The sequence below is a fragment of the Fundulus heteroclitus genome, chromosome 22 (genome assembly GCF_011125445.2).
Source record: "Fundulus heteroclitus isolate FHET01 chromosome 22, MU-UCD_Fhet_4.1, whole genome shotgun sequence".
Lineage (NCBI taxonomy): Eukaryota > Metazoa > Chordata > Actinopteri > Cyprinodontiformes > Fundulidae > Fundulus > Fundulus heteroclitus.
The window spans coordinates 19170513-19191833 of NC_046382.1; the positions used below are offsets into that span (position 1 = coordinate 19170513).

Below are 21321 nucleotides of genomic sequence, written 5' to 3' on the forward strand. Positions count from 1 at the left end.
ACCAAAAAGTTGGTGATGCAACATAAATAAACAATAAGAGCTTCCTCAGGGGACTGAAGGATCTGTCATAAGGTTATTTAAAACATCGGTGTCTGTGTTCATTTTAAAGTTTGACAAAGAACCAAGTTAATGCATGAAGTCTGTGTGTACGGCTTTGAGAAAAAAAGAAGAAGATTTGGACAGGAGTGGCTGTGACTCCATGAAATACTGGATGTATTCAGTAATATACCTGCTGACTGGGAAACAAAGAGGCCCTTTGGGATGACCACTTTATCTTCCGAGTTCCTGGCCCACTCGACCATGCCTTTACGACCTTTCATGGGGAAGTTGATGTCAGTCATCACAGACACGGCTGGAAGTCTCTGTATGCTGGCCACTGCAGAAACCAATAAAGAAATATAGATTACAGATGTACTCCAGGGTATATATGAGTCTGAAGATCATTTCATGATCAGTTAAACCAGACACAAAAAGAAGGACTGAAAACAGTCTATTTTTGCTTTGGAAGTAATTGACAAATATAGGGAAAACCTTGCCAATCTTGCCAGGATATTTCTATACAAAAGCTTTATACTTCAATACAAAGATTTAAGATGAGCCAGCAGCACATCCATCAGAAAGTCTTAAATCAAACCTAAAACAGGCCCATCACAACTGGAGAACCGCTAATCTCACTTATCACCTCTCATTCTCTCATCTGCCTGTTGTGAAGCTAAAAAAAAACAGTGTGTACTAAGCTAATAACAACAACAAAAAAACACCATGGATTAACAACCAAAAAAAAAGGCCTCAAATTTACAAGGGGGAGGACAAAGCTGCACCGTTTTCTACCTGCTATCATATCAGGCCCCAGTCAGGTGGTGGCTCAGCAAAGGGGAAACTCCAGCTAATCCCACCATTGATGTAAAAACTCCATTGTTCATTGTGCTCTTCTGGTAGTACAATTTATATCCTGGCACGACTCCATGATTGAGGGAAATCTGTGACAGTGGAGGTGTGTGCCTGTGTATCTGGGATGATCCTATAGTAAGCTTGAAATCAGCGAGCAGCAGGAGGCTTGTTCCCAGCGCCAGATGTTGAGAGCAGCGGTGGTAAGAGTGTGTTTATTTGGGCATGTGGTTTTAGTCGCAGGGCACACAATGACGAATAACAAAATCCTAGGCAAGCTGTATTTCATTGGTTTTTTAAGCAATTCTGCAGGTTAATAAAAAATTTCACACCTGCTTTATCCAGTTTGGGAACTTAGGTAAAGCAGTCACAGCATGTCTATGTGCATTGCACAAACAGCCCTATAATTTTGGCAACATTATATCATATTCAATGTATCAACTCATAATAAACATCTTGCTTGAAGGAAAAAAACACCTGCAAATAAAAACGGTATTTCTAGTAATATGACCATTCGCACTAAAAGATTCAAAACAAATATGGCAGAAATGCATGGTGTATTCAGCATAATTTATTTTAAGATGTCTCAAGCTTTATTGTGTCCTCCAAATGTTCAAAAGGAGTGAGAATGAGTTGCTGGATTGGAGAGCCTTTTGCAATTAAGGTTATTTACCAAAAGTAGCAGGGCAGAAGACGGTACCACAGTGGCGGCCACTATTTATCCGAGTGTCAAGAGGCTGCCATAAATAAGTGACAAAAAGATGCAGCAATGTCTTACTCAGCCAGATGCTTCCCACTTGGCTTCCACCAATGGATCCACCAAACCATCCATTGCGCTAATCAAAAGGGCCATGTGACCACGAGGATGGAGTGTTGTGGGCTGAAATTATTATGTCTGACTCCTAATAAGTATGCAGCTTCCCAGCATATACCAATTATCCATAAACTATGACCTCCATGAAGGTTCACTAGATAAAGTGCTCCACAAAGTTACTGAAAGGAAATTTTTTTGCACTTGCCCCTCTACAACCACAATGAATTGTATTGGAATTTTATAAAAAAAAAATTCTTTAAACACAGGTTCTCTTCAAGGATTGCCCTGTTTTCCCATGAACTCTTGTTCATGATGTTGAAGGTGTGTTTGGGGTGGTGTGCAGAGTTTGTTTTTATGATATGCAAAAAAGTTACATTTGGTGTCAAATTGATGCGAGGACCTCATTCCACAAGTTTTGTGTGTCCACTCTATGGCTTTTGGCAAATTTACAGGCCATGCTTTGACTTTAGTTTGATTTTAGGGGTTTCTTCTTCCAGGACAGATTTGTAGAGCTTCAGATGTGATTTTTACAGAGTCCCAGAGTCTTGGCTTCTTCTCCTTGTCCTACCTTTTAGATAAGAAGACAGTAATGCCTTGGTAGGTTTTCAGTTGTGTTTTATTCTTGCCATTTTTAGATAATGGAATTAATTAATTTTCTGTTAGATGTTCAAATGGGAAAGATGGCTAGTGTTTATAACCTAATCCTGCTTTAAAGGGGACAAGCATATCATGCTTTTAAGTTCTTCCTTTTCACATTTAAATCATTCAGTTGTGGTATGTAAAAAGTGGAACTGCAGTGCTTTTATCTGAATTCCTTGTTAATTTACCCCTTCAGCCCCTCTTCTGCCCCAGTTCGAGATGTGCCTGGGAGGAACTTGTTTGGTGTGGTCTTTTTAAAAACAAATGAGCCACTTCACACCGCGGCCCCCTCCAAGATTCACTCAACCCTGTTCAGCCGTTTTGTTAGTATGCTGGGGGATGGTGTAATGAATTGTGTGGGTTAAACCCCTAACCTAACATTTTAACTTATCCGCTTGTAGCTTCTGCATCCTTCAGCCTGGACGACAAAATTTCAGCAAAAAATAAAAATAGCAGATTCACAAAATTGCTAAGTTGGAAGTCCGTGGCCTTGTTTAGCAGCTCTACAGCAAATACTGTGAGGTAATTGTTCAAAAACCTTTAAAGGAGAATAGAGAAAACTTAACGGCTTGAAACCTATGACCAAAACATAGCATAAAGATATGTACACAGCACCTGAACAGACTACACACAAATATTAATTCCAAGAGACTAAGTACTCCACAACAAAATCTGTCGGACTGAAAAAGTGGATTTTACATGATATGTCCCCTTTAAACCTTTCTACAACTTTATTTGCGACTTATCTCCTGTGTTCCTTGATCTTCATGATGCTCTTTGTTCACTGATGATTTCAAACAAACCACTTCACATTACTGCCTGTGTTGGTCTACTACATACAATCCCAAGAAAAAACACACTGTGAAATGTGTGGCTGTGAAATTATATATTTTCAAAAGATTTAAGGGATAGTAATACATTTTTCCAATGGCCTATACCTGTGCAGTTGTAAAATTTAGAAACGTGCACAAAAGAAAAGGTTAAATTATGCACAATACATAGAGAAATTTATTTCAGCGATTTCATATATTCAGTCCAAATGAAATTACTGTTGCATATCTAAATCCTAGCTCAAACCACAAATGTAAAGATCTTCTGCCTTTTGTAAATAAATAATATTCACTCATCTTTCCATGTCACGATAGCAATAAGAGTTTGAAACCCATGAAATAGACTTAACATACACTTAAGAGGCAGTAAACATCACACAAAAGCTTTTATCTGTTTAGTTTTGTAAAATCAAAACCCTTACAAGAAAAGTTCCATTACAACTTTTTGATGAGGCAACTTTTTTTAAGTTTTTCACACTTTGCACTTAGTCAGTTATCTATTAATGCTGTACACAGATTAATTTCATACGTTTTGGTTGTAAAGTGGGGACAAATGCCATTAAGACAGTTTAAAAAAAAGGATTAATTCAAAGAAGAGCACAGAGATATTCTTACATGGAAAAAGTATTATGCCTGGCATTATGAAATGCACTTAAGCTTCTTTCTAAGTCCAACGCTATCAGTTAATGTGACTCTTACACAGTGTCATAATGACATTTTGATAGATCCATTCATTCAACGACAGTGTGCGGTTCTTGGGGGCTACGTATTCAACATTATTGAAATCACACACTGTAACGACTCACGTAGTGAAAGCAATTGCTGGAAGTGGGTCAAATGTTGTCTATTGTGAGGAATAAAAGTAAGAATCGACCCTCTTAAAGCCCCACAGTAAATGTACGCATTCACATGCATGACTGAGTCAAGCCCACAGTTCTACTATTCCATGGTAGTGAGATGCCATTCATTATAGAGAAAGAAATCAAAATGAGACCACAGGGACCTTGGATCATCCAAGATGCTATGCAACAGAAATTAAAAGAATACAAAGGAACTCCAAGGAAAAGAAATATTGCATAAACTCTGTAGTCAGACTCCAGAGACCAACAAGGGGAGATGTAAAATATACAAAAATCAGTGTACCGGAAAAGCTCATTATAGCTGCAAAGAATAACTTTGCTAATTTTGCTTGGCCTTTCATCAGTAACTCGCATAGTATGTTTTTATTTTATTTATTTTGTTCAAGAATGTTGCAAGGAAATGACAGTCTTTTTGTGTTTATGCGCTTCTGCAAAAAACATCCTTCAGGGTACACACTGCTAATCAAGCCTTGCTCAAAGAGCTTCACAGTGATGTCATGTCAGACGGAATTATTTCAACTTCAAATACACAATTAATATTTGATCTTATTCTTGAAATAAGCATTTGAAACAATAAATGTGCACGGAATGTACTTTTGGCGAGTCACTCCCCTCCTTTATTTTTGTGATACTGGAATTGTCGGTGTCATGGGAATTTAGCTCATTGAGACCACAGGATCAGTTTTAATTAAGATTATTGATTTGCAGTAATTTTACTCCCCTCAACCTTACCATCCACCATTTATCCTAATTTAATGATGGTGGGGAAATTGACTCAGGGAGACAGCGCAGCGCTGGGATTATGTGTCCACATCGAGATGAGATAAGTGGTGAAAACGAACTCGGAGGCAGTGAGTCTGGGAGGGAGAGAGGGAGTTGATTCTTACCCAAGTTTCCAGTCATCAGATAGGCATTGTGGAAATCCTTCATGCCCAGCCCAACAATATGGATGAACTCCTCAATGACCTGCATGAGCTCCACTGCCGCAGGGTAGATCTGAACAAGATAAGAAGGACAAGAGGACACTAAACATCCTTCCATTATCGTACAATTCAGCATTGGTAAATATTAATGAAGAGATACCGAGGATTAAAAAAAACAGCATTTTATTTCTTTTGTTGATACCAAATATTTACATACTATGCAAAAATAGAAGTTTCCAGGTTTTCAAAGTTTTCCCTTTAAAGTTTTGGCTGATGATTTATGTCCAGTACTGATACTTGCAAAAGATCGTATATTGTAAAGTCACTAAGCAAAGGTGGACCACGATCTGGAAAATTGTGTCTTACATGAAAAAAAAATATAATAAAATAATAAACAAAAAGGAAAAACCCTGACCCTGGACTCCAAACACTTGTCGTCCTTCAGCTGCTTTATCTACTAAATGACACATTTTCAGGTAAAAGTGATCTGCAAGGCATCGTCTTGGCATACGACTACTATTTCATGTGTCAGTCTCTGCCATCTTGTTTTTTCAGGAATTAAAATTCAGTGCTTATCTTTTCCACACATCTGCAGTTGCTGTAAACTGTTTCTTTTGATGTATCGTGATCTCTATTGACACGGTTTACTGTTCTTTTGTTTTGTTTGATTGTTTCCGAGAATTGTGGTGGATAAAGGACCTGTCTTTAGTGACGTATTTAATGCCTAATCTTATTTGCTCTGAATAATTTCCTTAGAATATTCTTAAAACAAGTAAAAAAATAAACCAAACAACAGAAATAAAAATAAATACTCAAAATAAATAATAAAACCCGAGCTGAGCCACCCATGTAACATCAGCATCAGAACTGTAATCAGCAGCTCTGCCAGCACAGTTGCTGGTTGGCTAATGCTTTCAAAGGCCCAGCCAAGTTAAGGGCAATTGCTTCTGTCCATGTGCCACCCGATGTGCATTGGCACTAGGCGAGAGCTTGCAACGGGGACATGGCGAGACCTATAGCACTACTGGTCCAGTCAGCTGTGCCCTACAAATCAAGAATTTGAATGCATGTTGATCTAATAGCTAGGATTTAAATAGCTATAGCTGTGTTCTGAAAGAATCTGGAATTATGTAAATACTCCTGGCTAAATGTGAATGTGTTGTGCATTAACATGTCACAAACCCCCAGCAGCACAAACCAGTGATGTAATACATTTCAGTGCTAGACACGGTTCCTCTCAAGTTGTGCAAATACCGGTGCATGGCTCGGACAAATGTGTGAACACACCTTGCTAACGCTGTGAGGTTAGAAAAAGCCTTTGAGTGGAAATTAGCGGTTCACACCCTCGTCTGAGCTGATATCATGCAAACACCTGAGGTAGGTATTTCAGTCCCTCCTCTGTTGCCACTTTTGTAACTTGTATTTTGCACGTGCCTACACATTAGCTGCCGTTAAGCCGGCTAAGTTCATCAGTGATGGTGAAGTCGAAAGCCTCTGACACAGCAGAGTGAAAGCCACGCAGGGATTGGGGTGGGGTGGCGGGTAGGGGTTGGGCCGGGGGTGGAGCACCACATCGCCCCTTCCGGCACGTCTGACGCAGAGTGCAGTCATGCTCTTGCTGCTCGTCTCCATGGTAACCGCAGGATGTGAAGGCGGCATGGGGAAATGGCTGCAGTGGAGGTTGTGTAGACAGAGCTCTTCCTTTGCTTGCCATGGTAACAGTGACAAGAGGTGAATATATAGTGATCTCTGCACAGAGCCAACCCTGCAGCCAGCTAAAGCTCATAGTGAGGTGTTTCATGTAAGGGGAGTTTTGAACGTCCACAGTGCGCAGCGCGTGTGTGGGTGATGTGGAAACGGAGCTCATTAATGCAAGCAAAACCCACAAGTGCGAAGAACATTTAGCTGTGAAGTCAGAGCGGTGTCTGTTGGAATCGGGCAACGTCGCTGTCCAATCGCCGGGGTGATGAAACCAGACACACACATTAATCACTACAGAAATAATTTATCTTGTCACATCTACATTCTCGGTGCTCAATCAGCCACAAACATTTCCAGTGCCTACATTTTCTCTAATCTGTCTGTACCCGTCTCTGACGCATTCCGACTAATGAAACCGCTTGTTTATGAGCTCTCCTTTTCAGACAACATTTCGATGGGGGCTGGTAAACAGAGGCTCCAGTATGTAAACACCTAATTACTACCTGTATCGACAGCAAAGCCAGGCTTTCCGTGCAGTGCTTAAAACTGCTTCGGTTTTAGCTGGAGTAGGATGATCTCCTGCCAACTAGCAGGAGAGATCTGGCTTATTTAAGGGGGGGGTGTGGGGCAGCTTCTTCTTGATGTGTCAAAGCAGGTGACACCCTATTTCAGTCAGTTTACCACTGAAGGTGACACCTGAGCAGATGCCCTTTGCAGACCTGCGGTCATCACAGATGGCGTCTCTGTCAGAGTCTGGATATGTGCGACTTCAGAGTTCAGGTTGTCTTAGACACCGGGGGCAGTTTTCAAAACAAGATATGCCACCCCTCAAGATGGGAGTGCATCCACGAGGGTACACAGCTCATGTTCTGGTGTATCTCCTTTTATTTGTAGGGGATATTTTACCATTTTTGTTCTGTCACCACTGGGTTGCGGTGTCAATGTCACACAAGTCAGGCAGGAATTGGAGATGCGGCTGCTTTGCCTCAAGATCTAAAATGTCTGAATTGACTGTGCATTTGTTAAAATTCAACTTAAGTGCTACTCTAATCACACGATGATCTCTGTGGGCTGGATAAAACAATGTGCAGGCAAGAGGAATGAGTTCTGCAGCGTTAATGGCTGGACAGTTTCTGTGACTGTGTTGCTGCCATCAAGTGGAAGTCTGAGGTACTGGATTTTTAAATGAGACCAGATGTCAAGTCTGCTGAATGACCTTGCGTTTGTATAGGGAATACCTAACTAAAACACCCCTGACCTTTACTTATCTGTTTTATTTTTTTCAGATGGAGTGAAAAGCAACATTTCTGACAAAATGCTCATGCAGGAATCTGAATTATTTAGGAGCACAGCACATTTGCTTACCTTTTGTGCATCCTCCCATTTCTCCTTATTTTCCTCCTCCAAGAGGTTGCTTATGATTTGGAAAAAGTTCTGTGGAAAACGATGAAAGAGAAAAATACATAACTCACCCACGCACAAGTATTGCAGGCACTGGAGCCGGTTTGCTTTTTTTTTTTTTTTAAATAAATAAAAATCCTGACATTAACTGCTCTGAATGATTTACAGACATTTTTAATGTGGAGTAAAAACCAAGTATTTCTATAAGGGGATAATGATGGTCCCTGCAGGGCTCAATAACACTCGAAAATATGTGCAACTGGAACCATGTCGGTAAACAAATGGGGAAAAGATGAAATTTGTGTTTCAGCTACAGCAGGGGGAGAAAACCTACACCTTCCAATCTCCTGCAGCTTGCAGAGAACACTTATTGCTACAGGAGACAAGCACAAGCTGCAATAAGAAAAAAAAAAAAAGAAAAGATGAAAGTGAATGTTTGAGCAGCTGTGCAGATTGTCTTCTTTGGCAGTGAAAAGCAGGGCCTACTCGGGGATGCATGCCTACAGTAGTAATAGGACCCCTGTCTGATCTTTCGCCTTGTTATTTTGTCTGGTCTACAATATGCCGGAGGGAGTGGCTCTCTCTCTCTCTGTCTCCCTCTCTTGACACAGGCTATCTTGTTTTCTACTTGAATGCTTATGCTCCCTCTGGTGGTAATGTGCCCACTTTAACACTGCATTAGCGCACAGGCACATGGAGGGGTTGGGCTGGCTGACTGCTCTCCTGCCTGCCCACACATATACACACACTATGGAGCTCTCCTAATAACAAGAGATGGGATGTTCTCCTCATCTCATATGTTTTTCCGTGGCATGGGGAGAAATTGGCTGAATGGGGCGAGGTTCCCCATCCATAGCCAGGACATTTGGCATTCATTTCCACAGAAAATAATGAGCACCACATTTCTTATGACAGAGAAAGAGAGTGTTGATAGATCAGAAAACTAAGAAAATAGTATCCGTTACAATCATTAATCTACACATTACAGCTTTTGAATATCTAAATAAGTTATATAGTGTTTCTGTTTTTTTTTTTTATTTGCAATGTTTTTTTTAATGTTCATCAACCAGCCCATTGTACTATGTTACAACCCCAAACTTCAATGTATTTTACTGGGGTTTTATTTAATTTACCAAAACGCATTTGCCGATTAATTTGAAGTGAACTTACGTTTCACAAATTAAAGTATGAAAAATGTGATGTGACTATAAATTCAGCCCCCTTTCCTCCGATACCCTAAATCCAATACTGTAAACAATTTGCTTTGTGATATCACTTTGTAAACAGATGTTTTTTCTGTGTGTAATCTAATCTCACTACCAGTTAAAGGTTTCTACTATGAGGACTATGGAACACACTAGACAGGTCAGGGATAAAGGTATGGTGCCATTATCTGTGGGACCTTGGTTTTATTTGTTATTTTAAAAGAAACCAATTAACCTAACAGGTATGTTTTTGGATATGCATGCACACGGAAAATGTGCTAGCCCCTGTTTAAGTATCCAGAATGACAATAATGATAATAATAAAACAGCATGTATGCTAAATCTGTTGTGTTTTTTCCCCGCCTTATTCTTCCAATGTTGTTTGCTTAGCGCTGCCTTTAGTATCCAGTCTATGCACCCTGTGTTTTTGTAAGTTTTTATGGACTACTTCCCTAAAACATCATCGTTTTACATCTCAGCATTTGGGTTTAAGACAAACTTCAACCATAAAGGATGGAGAACTTAATAACAGCTTTGAACATCGCAGAGCATTAATGAGTTCCTCATCCGATAAAAGAAAGAGTACAAATCCAAAGTTACCAAGGCATGACATCCACTTAAACTCAAAGGCCCAGCCTGTGGTGAAACAGAAGTAGCTAGAGGACACCCATGATGAATTTGGAAAGAGCTGCAGTAATCCACAACTGAGATAATTGTGTTAAGATTAAATAAATAAGCTGTGCACTCTTCAAATTTGGTCTTTATACAGGAGTGGCAAGAAGAAAGCCATTGTTGAAGGAAAGCCCTAGGAAGTCCCGTTTGCAAGTGGCCTCAAGGAATGAAGGGGACACGGCAAACGTGGAAGTAGCGGCTCTGGTATGATGAGACGAAAATTAACTCATTCTAATTACTTTTTGGTCTACATTAAAAACACTTTGCATAGCAGAGCACCACCCTGAACACATCATCCCGTCATAAGAGTGGTGGCAGCATCATGTTGTGGGGACGCTCTTATTTAGCAAAGACGAAAAAGCTAGTGAGAGTTGATGGCAAGATGGATGAAGCTAAATCTTAAGCAATTCTTAAAGTCAATTTGTTAGATACTGCAAAATACTTTAGAATGGATTCACCTCCCAGCAGGACAAGGGATGTAAAAATACAGCCAAAGCTACAATGTAATGGTTTGGGGCAAATAATGGTAATTTGTCTGACTGGCCCAGACTTATATTAGGTTAAGAATCTGTGACAAGAGTTGAAAATTGCTGTTTACAGAAGCTCTGTATCTAGTTTGTCTGACCTTAAATGATCTGCGGAAGAAGAATAGGCATCAATAAACAAGCATCTTCCAGATGTGCAAAGTCAGGAAAGTCATAACGAGAAAAATGTGGCTGTAATGGCAGCAAAAGGTGGTTCTACAAAGAATTGGACCAGGAGGGTTGAATCTAGTGCACTTTTGAAAATCATGTACTAGATTATTTTCACTTCACAAACATGCACCACTTGGGGTTGGTCTTCCATATGACATATGAATTAAAAAAAAAAAGCATTAAAGTTTGTGATTGTAATGTGAAAAAGATAAAGTGGCATGAATACTTTGCAAGGAGGTTATTACCCTGCATCTAAATATAAGTTTTTAGTTGTGTTCATCAACGCTTTTTAAAAAAAGGTTGAAGATCACCAATCCTGATATTAAGACAACATAACAATATGAATGTATGTTATGTTCATGTTTTCTGCAGATCACATGTTTATAGTTTCCCATTTAAAAGGCTTTTTAGTCAGCAGATGATGTACAGTGTGATACAGGACTCACTGTGTACTTCTAAATAATTTAATTTATTATTGTTTTTTTAAATTTCAAACAAAGAATTGGCTCCTGGAAATTTTGTGATTTCTATCGATTTCTCACATTAGTGTGGGGAACAATGACATTAAAACAAACTTTATAATGTAACAAAGTGAGATAAGAACCTCATAAGAGGAATAGTAGGAGGAATTAATTTCCTCATTTACACACACATAAATGCCTGTAATATTCAAATGTTACCTTCAGAATGACGATAATTATCTATTTGCTATTCTGTAGCCTTTTTGCATATCCCAAGGTGTATACAGTCACCAATATATATACAAACTGTAACATGTATGCAGGCCTGAGAAGTACGTCTTCAGCATTGGTATAATGTTTAGGGCATAAATTGTCTTATTGGAGATGGGGGTGGAGCTTTAGCTATAATCTCCATCATCCTATTGACAAAAAGAGGATCAGACTGCAGTTAACCCCAGCACGATGAGATGAAACAGATTAGGATGTATCAAGATCTCAAGATATGATAAAGCCACAAGGGGTATTTGTGAGCCTTTGTGTTGTTTCAGAAATATTAGAAACTGCTTTATCTGATCTAATGCAGGGTTGAGTGAAAAATCTTTTACTGTCTATTTGATATATTTTTTGGTGAAAAAGATTATCTACTCCTCATGTTAAACTGAAGCAGCTGGAAGCACTTACTTGAACGTCATCAGAGGAAGGCTCATAGCTCGCCCTCTTGAAGGTCTCTGTCACATTGCGAAGGATCTCCACTGATGAGAGCAGGTCACCGGCGTAAAAGTTCCTCCGCTGGGTGAGGTCCAGCAGATTCTTGGTAACCTGGGACATCCCATCCCCCGCCAGCATCCTCTGGCCCTTTGCAAGATGGCCCTGAACCTCCAAGAACAGCAGAGGAAAGAACTTGGGGCATCAGTGTCCTCTCGCCAGTTTGTCAGGCACACACAGAGCTACACATTTGGAGTAAATGGAGTGCAAAAAATTGGGAAGAAAAGAGTCGACTCTTCGAGGCACTTTATTTGATACTTATATCTAAGCTGGGCTGAAATGTTTTGTGCCTTGCGGATGTTTTGAAATGAGCCAATATGAATAAAGGAGGTAACTGGAGCAGAAGATTCATATTTAGGCAGAAATTGCATGGCAAGATTACATTTCACATCATTGCACTGGAATTATGTCCGTAAATACATGTTCACAGGTGCAGTACTAGAAGTATGGAAGCCCAGAGCTGCCACCTAGGCTAAAGAAAAATAGAGCTATAAAATGATATAATGTAAAAACCTGTTCTCACTATATATTTTTCCGTGTTTGTACAATATACCATCATGCTATTGCAATATACTTATAATAAAATGTTATAACAATAAACATATTCATCATGACAAAAAAACTTTTTCAGCTTCTTACAATACGTATATTACATGAACATCATTTATTGTGCAAACGTATATGTGTCTAATAGTATTGTTAGAACAATCTATTTTCTTGTTACAAAGTGAAACATTTCTAAATTGCTAAATCTATAGCTGTTAAAATAGGTTACAGTTTGTTATAGAAGACAAGGTGATCAAACATTAATTTAGGGCTGTTTTTGGCCAATTCTGTCTTTGCTCAACCCTGTATGGATCAACATATATCTGCAAATTTCGTCAGGTACGCTGCGTGACGACACAGTTCAATTCAATTCAATTCAATTTTATTTATATAGCGCCAATTCATGAAACATGTCATCTCGAGGCACTTTACAAAGTCAAAATCAATCAGATTACACAGGTTGGTCAAAAATGTCCTATATAAGGGAACCAGTTGATTGCATCAAAGTCCCGACAAGCAGCATTCACTCCTGGAGAAGCGTAGAGCCACCGGGAGAGTCGTCTGCATTGTACATGGCTTTGCAGCAATCCCTCATACTGAGCAAGCATGAAGCGACAGTGGAAAGAAAAAACACCCATTAGCGGGAAGGTAAAACCTCCAGCAGAACCGGGCTCAGTATGAACGATCATCTGCCTCGACCCACTGGGGGTTACAGAAGACACAGGCTGCGTGCATTCACACAACCTGTGTGAATGCACGTCAGGTGGTGTAGTGTGTATCCATGAAGTTCCCCTGCACCTCCAGTTGATCGAGTTTTCCTCTCCACTGTCGCTAGACGTATGCTTGGTTTGAAGGATTGCTGCAAAGTCAATGACACAAGGCCAGCGACTGTGCACTGTCGCTACATGCTCATCCAGGAGAAGTGAACGCTGCAAGTTGTGACTCGATGAAATATGCTGGGTTTCCTTAGATTGGAAACTTTAACCAGTCAGTATGATTTAATTGAATTGACTGTAAAGTGCCTTGCGATGACATGTGTTGTAAATTGGTGATATATAAATAAACTGGTTTGATTGAATTGATGAGAAATGCTTCTACCTCAATTGGATCAGACTCATTCCTACCCATGTGTTTTAAATTCCTTCTTAGAGGACACATGATTATCACAATACTGTCCAATCAGCTGAATACCAGTAAAATCTGAATGGCTCAATCCAAGCATGAAATAGGACTTCAGACAGACGAGACATTTTCTCAACCACTTACTGTATCTGCAATATCATCAACATGATATTGTTATAAGGTAGACATATATGATGTTGTAACAATAAAATCATCATGTTTTAATGTGAAAATGGTATTATTTAGTCATATAATTTTCATGTTTGCACAATATATAATTATGTTACAACAGTATGTGATTTATTTTATCTATCTATCTATCTATCTATCTATCTATCTATCTATCTATCTATCTATCTATCTATCTATCTATCTATCTATCTATCTATCTATCTATCTATCTATCTATCTATCTATCTATCTGTCTATCTGTCTGTCTGTATATTTATTTGCACAGTGAATGAAAAGGATATTGCAATAGCATGATTGTATATTGTACAAACATAAAAAGTGCATTGTTAGAACAATAAAGTTTTCATTTTATAACTTAATATAGCTCTATCGTTCTTTGTCCAGGCTGGCAGCTCTACACTTTTGTATTTATGTGCAATTTGAGCCTTTGTGGATCATTTTGCTTTTACCAGTAATAGGGAGGTTAGCAGAACTGAAGGATTTACTACTGTGTTTCCAGGTAATATATATAATATATATATATATATATATATATATATATATATATATATATTTATATTTTTTTTTTTTTTTTTTCAAATAGCACAACATAAAGTCATTAGGTTTAAAAAAAAATAATTGGTTATAAAAAAAGAGCTCACACATGATCATTGACTACACTATGATTGTATGTCTATGTTTTTCTTTTAAAATAGGAACAATGTTAATAATACTATAATACATAAAATGTATTATAGTACATTATGTATAAAATAATGTATTCAGCTTGTTTTTGGGAGAGTAGCATAAGAACAAAGGCACAGATAAGAACATGCCAAAAAAAATAATAAATCAAACAATCTGATACCCAGTCATTGAAAAGAGAATACAGCCAAATCTGCATTTTAATTTGCTTCACTATTGAAAGTTGTTAATCTTTAGCTACCGCGTGATGAGATCAAGGGGGCGGGAAAACACTGGGGAGGTTATTTATGAACCATTGGACACAGAGGCTGTGAGAGGAAGCTGACTTTGCACCTACTGATTGCTGCAAGTATCTGAATTCATTTGTTATGCATCGAGCGTAGCTGGGCTGCTCCCAAAAGGCCATGCCGCGGTGATCCAAAGAGCAGCGTCGACTAGTGGTGCCTGCAAGAGTGGAGGGGGACAGCCACAGATTTGGAGAGGGGAATCAGTGAATGAGGGATAAGAGCAGAGATGAGTAAGCACAGAGAGCACAAAGAGAGGTAGGGTGGAGGGGATTAGGAGCAAAGCAAAGGAGGAAAGAAAGGCAGTTGGAAGCGGTGGAGTGGAAAGGGGAGGAAAAAAAGAACACAGAGAGATAATTGTTTTTGTGAGAGTTATCCTTATTCTGATTTCTATCTCATATGTACATAACCCTTTATCAAAATACCATGATGTTTACAAGCATTTGTGTTAAAATTGATCCCACTGTTGTGCATAGAGGGAGAACAGGTAATATGGTAAGGAAGCAATGACATTTATGAATAAAATAGCTTTACTATAGCAAACGACACAGTCCGAATGATTTTAATTTTACGTATTTTTATTTTATTTTCCAGGTCGTGTTGATAGTGCTTACAACTTCAAGCTCAAACATGGAGCATTTCAGCTATTATAGTTATTAGCAGAGGATAAGCATGAGCAAAAGTATAATAATAATAATAATAATAATAATAATAATAATAATAATAATAATAATAATAATAATAATAATAATAAATTGATTTGCTAAGTCATACCAGGTAAAATTAGAAAACGATAATCATTTAATAATATCTGTTTCAGAAAATGTATCTACACATCTGCATACTCATAACGTTGTTGCTTTATATACCAGTAAGACACAAAATCATGAACAAGTATTGCATAAAAACCTGTAGCACACTTAGATGTCCTTTCAATCATCTGTCATGACATTATGTAGATAAAATGTTTTAAACATGTGGGAAAAGCTTTTCCAAAGTTTAGCATCTCTGTTACCCCCTTTATTTATGTTGATAGTAAACCTTCCCCAAGCATCTACGTTAGCTTTTAGGTACAACTGTGTTTAGTGCTTAAGACAATTTTCTTTGCTATGTATATATGCAGTTTGGTAATATAATTAGAAAATCTAGGGTAAAAGCTAACCAGTTTTCTTTAATCCTTTAAAGCTGATGAGTCCAAACAGCTAATTAAATTACATGAGTGTCTTTAAGAAAATAAACGTCGTGATAACTTTTTATTTCCTTAAAGTAAATGGTCATTTTATAGAAACGGAGCCTCTGCTTGCCATTTCATTTCTCATTCCAGGAGAAATAAGATCTGCAGATTGATGAGTTGAATAGGAATAGATTTCTTAGTTTGTTTTGAAATGCACCTCAAATCCTCACAAAGAAAGGAGAAAATGCAACAACAGTCACAGCATCCAGGTTTACAAATAGCTGCTTTGTTTTCTTTTGGGTAATATACAGCGCAAGTAACCCTTATCAGGCCTAATAATAGATGACTAAAGGATGACAACTATTTACCAGATTGCTCAGTTTATATGAGTAAAAACTTAAAAAGAAAAATATAAACATCATAAGATGTAGACGTTATACATTTAATATTCTACACATAAATTATGTTAAATTACCCACAAGAGGCATGCAACACACATTCAGTTGTCCAATTAATAATCTATTATACTGTGGGCTGAATTTATTACTTTCTAGTCACCAACTATAATAATGGATTAGTGGTGTGATGCGCAAGCTTTCAAATATGCACAGTATGAAGGAGATGTCATTTGAGCTGTGGTGGGCAATGGTAACTGGGAAGACACCAAATCCCATTCTATTCAGGACCCCATAAAACCTCCCAGCTCTGTCTTTCTGGTATTTGAACAGAGATACAGTAACAGAGGAACAACCCAATATCCACCCACATCGCGGTGCACAGCCGACATAAGGGTCCAATATAACTTGGAGTGCACTTCATACGTCACCTCACTGCTTCAGCACAGGTGGTTCATATCCTAAAGGAACACTCCCATGGTACAAAACATTTCCCTGGGCATCCACACTTCATAAAAGCTCTTTACTATCTCCTCTTCCTCAGCACACAAACAGAAAGAGATCCAAAAACACCACCTCGTACACCCACTCTTCTCCACAGCCACAACTTGGAGATATGTCTGAAGCCTTGAGCACGCACAAAACACTGTTACATCCTGGGAGCGCCCATGCAGCACCATGAGCCTGCCCACAGGGCAGCATCACATGCCTACCGCTTTACACTGCGTTGAGCATCTGTCTCCCTCAAAACTGGCTTCTCCTGGGTGCTTTATGTCACATTTGCAGCCATCAAAAGAATACTCTGAGGCTCCGTGGCTCAATGAAGTCACCAGAGGTGTATCGCATTACAGCGTGATACCTGGGAATTAGGCATTCATTTAGTGATCTAACTCTGGCATTCCTAAATGTCACAGTTAACTAAGAGAGGAAACGTGCTATTAATTCTGCCTAAATTAACAGTAAAACATGTGGTCTGTTTGAAGATAAACTGTTTCATTAAGATAGTTACCTTTGAATCTTGCTTTTATATCAATTACTAAGCTGTGAGATGTGAAAAACTTAACAGAAATCCCACAACGATAGATCCCAGGCTGAGCCTTTTTTTATTTGAATGGCTGGACCAGACATTAGTTCTTTGCTTATAAGAGCCTTTCAGAAAAAAATGCTTATCAAGTATGAAAACCTATGTATTAAAGCCTTAAAACAAATGTTTGCATTTCATAGATGTGGATGTGTGGTGCATGCATTAATGAGGAATGCAGATATTTTTCAGTTATTTTGAAAAATATTTCGCTTTGCTTTGATCCCTTTTCATGGTGGGATCACACAGGGTCTAAGGCGGAAAACCAAGACCTTCACTGTGATTCCTCACTACTAAATCTTTCTGTCCTTAGATCATTGGTGAAGCATGTACAGTAGTCTGTGTATGAATCATAGGTCAGTGAAGATGTGCTTCATCAAATTCAAGACGACACTTCACTAAGACACTGTCACTGCTTCCTTAACACTATACTGAGCATGAGTCTTAAAGAGGGACCTTTCTATAAACCACCTCTCATCAGCATTAAAACTGCAGTAGGGAGTTCTGAGAAGACTGTTGACTTAGCCTGAAAATTTGAACAAGCACACCTTACAGGTCCTTCCTCCTTTGCTCTCTGCTGTGCTACAGCCCTCCCTCACAGCTCATCATCCATGTTGGAGCCTGCCTTGTTTATCCCATGTTTACCCCCATTTTAGTGCGGGCTCTGTCCCGCACTTAAATGCTTGCTTTTTGTCACTGGTCTTCTTCTGTTTAGCTGTCTTTGTTTTCAGACCAGTTGCAAATCGAGAAATATGCAGTTTTCACACCGGTGTGATTGACACCACCAAGACATTCCTCCTGGCTCTGATTGGTCGCTTCTGACTGGGAGCGGTGTATTTCTGCAAATGGCAGGAGGACCACTGGGAGGAGCCAGAGGAGCCTGATTTTTTCCCACAGATTATCTGTCTTGTATTATAGTGTCTGGACATGGTGACAGTTTTAACAAATGTATAAAACATACATTTTTATAACAGTAACCTACTGAAGCTTTAAAAGATAAATCAAAATGTGTTAACAGTGTAGTGAGGGAGATGGCAGGTTACCAAACTATTTGAGATTTCTTTAGGTTACCTGATCAAGTGGTGGGACAAAACAAAACTAAATTGTCCTAAAATGATTTCATGCATGATGGACCAATAAAATAAAAGTTATATATAGTAAACTGCATCAAACATAAAAGTTTAAAGACATCAAAGCTATAAAGTTTCTTGCAAAAACTATTCATACTCCTTGAACTTTTCCATTTTTTCACATTACAACTACACATTTCAATATATTTTATTATGACTTGAAGGACAATTCATGGTTTTCAAATTGTTTTCTAGAAAAAAATAAAAATCTAAAAAGTGTGGAAGGATTTGTATTCAGTGCCTTTTACTCAGTTACTTTTAAATAAAATCCAGAGCAAACACGTAGCTGCAGAAGTCACATAATTAGTAACCAGAGATCATCTGTACATAATTTAATGGTAAATGTACTGTTTTATGTTTGAATGCCACAGTCATAGTGACATAGAGATTTCAAACATCAATTACAAACATTCCAAATTTTTCCTAGCTATTAAAAAATCCATACATTGTTAATTTTTTATGCTAATCTGCCATCTATTATGTGTATCTGCCATCAGCACAATAATACCACGATATGGTCGATGGCAGCATCATGCAATGGGGAGGCTCTTCTTAAAAGGAAACAAAAAATCTGTTCAAAGTTAAACTTAAGATGGACAGAGATAAACACAGCACAAACCTGGAAGAACCATGAGACTGGAGCCAAATAATTGAGACTGGAGAGGAGGTTTACTTTTCAGAAGGACAGTGATGGACAGTAATGGAATGGTGTTTATATATATATATATATATATATATATATATATATATATATATATATATATATATATATATATATATTTAATACAGTGCTGCTGTAAATTTGCTGAGTGGACATGCTTAGCATCTGTTAAGGAGCACTGGGTGCTACCCTAATTACTTGATGGTATTTAAATGTCGTTAAATGAGTGCAGAAAACCCATTGTGTAACAATGTACTGGTAAAAGTGCTGGTTTTTGTGTTCAGGACATTCAGGACAAACAACAATGCAGGTGTGTCTTCTGTGGATGCCATCCTGTATTGCAGGTAAAGATGAAGCCTGCTCTTTTGTAGGATGTGGGCTGGGAAGACCATAAGTTTGATTGGTTGGCCATGTGTAGAAATTCAAATTAATTAAAAGAAGTATAAAATTACTTACACTGTGTAGGTTCACTACCGGTCAATTGTCTGGGGTCACCCTATACATTTCATGTTTTTGCATAAAACTCACATATAATTAATCAAATGAGTAGCAAAATGAATAATATAACATAGTTAAGACATATATGAAATATGAAATAATGATTTTTACTTGAAATAATAATGTTGTACTTCAAACTTTGATTTAATTAAAAAACCCTCCATCTGCATGAAATACAGCCTTGCAGACGTTCGGAATAGCTGGCAGTTTGTTGAGGTAATCTGAGGAAATACGATGGTCCCACAGCAGCTCAAAAGGGTTGAGATTTGGTTACTGTGTTTACTATAATTAAACATAAAGTATACAACATGTTTACTTTATGTTTAATTATTGATACATATTTTTTAATGTTGACATAGTTTATCAGCAATGTGATCTTCGTATTATTTTCCCCTTCCTGGAAGGATGTGGTTGGCTAATCTGAATTGCAAAGAGGGGATCTGAAGGTATATATAGGTGGGCCGCTGATGTAGCAGTGAGAGATGGATGAGTTGCTATTTTGAAAGCTGCTGCTTTATGTAATGACTGGATGACAATAAACGGAGCTCTTTTGCTGTTCAGTCAAGGCAGAGTGATGTCATGTATTTTCTACACTGCAACTTCCCGTGTAACAGCATCATATCCAGAGGTTGTCTTTTGAAAATGCTAGATGGATGATTGCTGGCAGCATTGTTGCAGAGGTCGAAGGGTTGGGCTGGTCAGCTTGTCCATGCTCAGACAACACACCGTACACTGCACCATACTGGTCTGTATGGCTGGCACCCCAAAAATAAGAAAAAAAGATGATGCACAAGAAAGCCCGCAAAACCGTTTGCTGAATACAAGCCGACAAAGGACATGGTTTACTGTAACCCTGTCTTGTGGTCTGATGAGATCAAAAACTCATTTGGTTCAGGTGAAGTCAAGTAAGTGTGGTGGCAACCAGGTGAGGAGTACAAAGACAAGTAGGTCTTACCTGCAGTCAAGCATGAAAGTAGGAGGGTCATGGTTTGGGGCTATTTAAGTGCTGCTAACTGTGAGGAGTTACAGTACATTGAGGGAACCATGAATGCCACCATGTACTTTGACATTCTGAAGCAGAGAATGATCCCCTGCCTTTGGGTACCTGGGTCTCAGGGCAGAAATCCCACATGAAAACAACCTCAAACACACTTCCAAGATGACCACTGTCTTGCTAATGAGACTGAGGGTAAAGGTGCTGGACTTGCCAAGCATTTCTCTAGATCTAAACCGTAAAGAGAATCTTTGGGGCATCCTCAAACAGAAGGACAAGGTCTCTAATATTCATCGGCTCCATGGTGTCATCTTGGAGGAGGGGAAGAGGATTCCAGTGGCAACCTGTGAAGCTCTGGTGAACTCCAGGCCCAAGAGACCTAAGGCAGTGCTGGAAACTAATGGTAGCCACAAAAAACATGAATCATTTTGGCAGAATTTGGACATTTACTGTGAAGTGCTTTACTCACTTCTGCCCAAACCTGAAAAAAGCTTAACCTTGAAGAATGCATGGGACAACTCTCTGTCTTTCATTTTTATCTCAAGATTTATTTAAGGCAATATCAGTTGAAGACAATATCAGGTTGATAACCTTTAAACAAATAAACAAATGTTTCCACTTACTTCAACATGCCAAATCCAAAGTTCAAACGATGTTTCTTTAATAATTGGAAACAAATCTAGTTTAAACAACATGATTTCTCATG

General features: G+C 38.5%; 1 protein-coding gene across 10 annotated transcripts in view; it reads right to left on the reverse strand.

The window, feature by feature from the left end:
* The window catches only part of adgrb3 (adhesion G protein-coupled receptor B3), a 166976-nt gene that overhangs the window by 51855 nt on the left and 93800 nt on the right, over nt 1-21321 (reverse strand). For 8 of the 10 annotated variants that reach the window (XM_036126590.1, XM_036126588.1, XM_036126585.1 and 5 more), the window contains 5 exons: nt 14736-14842; nt 11771-11974; nt 8021-8089; nt 4919-5027; nt 230-376 (listed from right to left, as the gene is read on the reverse strand). In XM_036126590.1, coding sequence (XP_035982483.1) covers nt 230-376; nt 4919-5027; nt 8021-8089; nt 11771-11974; nt 14736-14842 — 636 coding nt within the window. The remainder of the gene's footprint in view (nt 1-229; nt 377-4918; nt 5028-8020; nt 8090-11770; nt 11975-14735; nt 14843-21321) is intronic. The other 2 variants (XM_036126587.1, XM_036126583.1) reach the window with 1 other exon arrangement.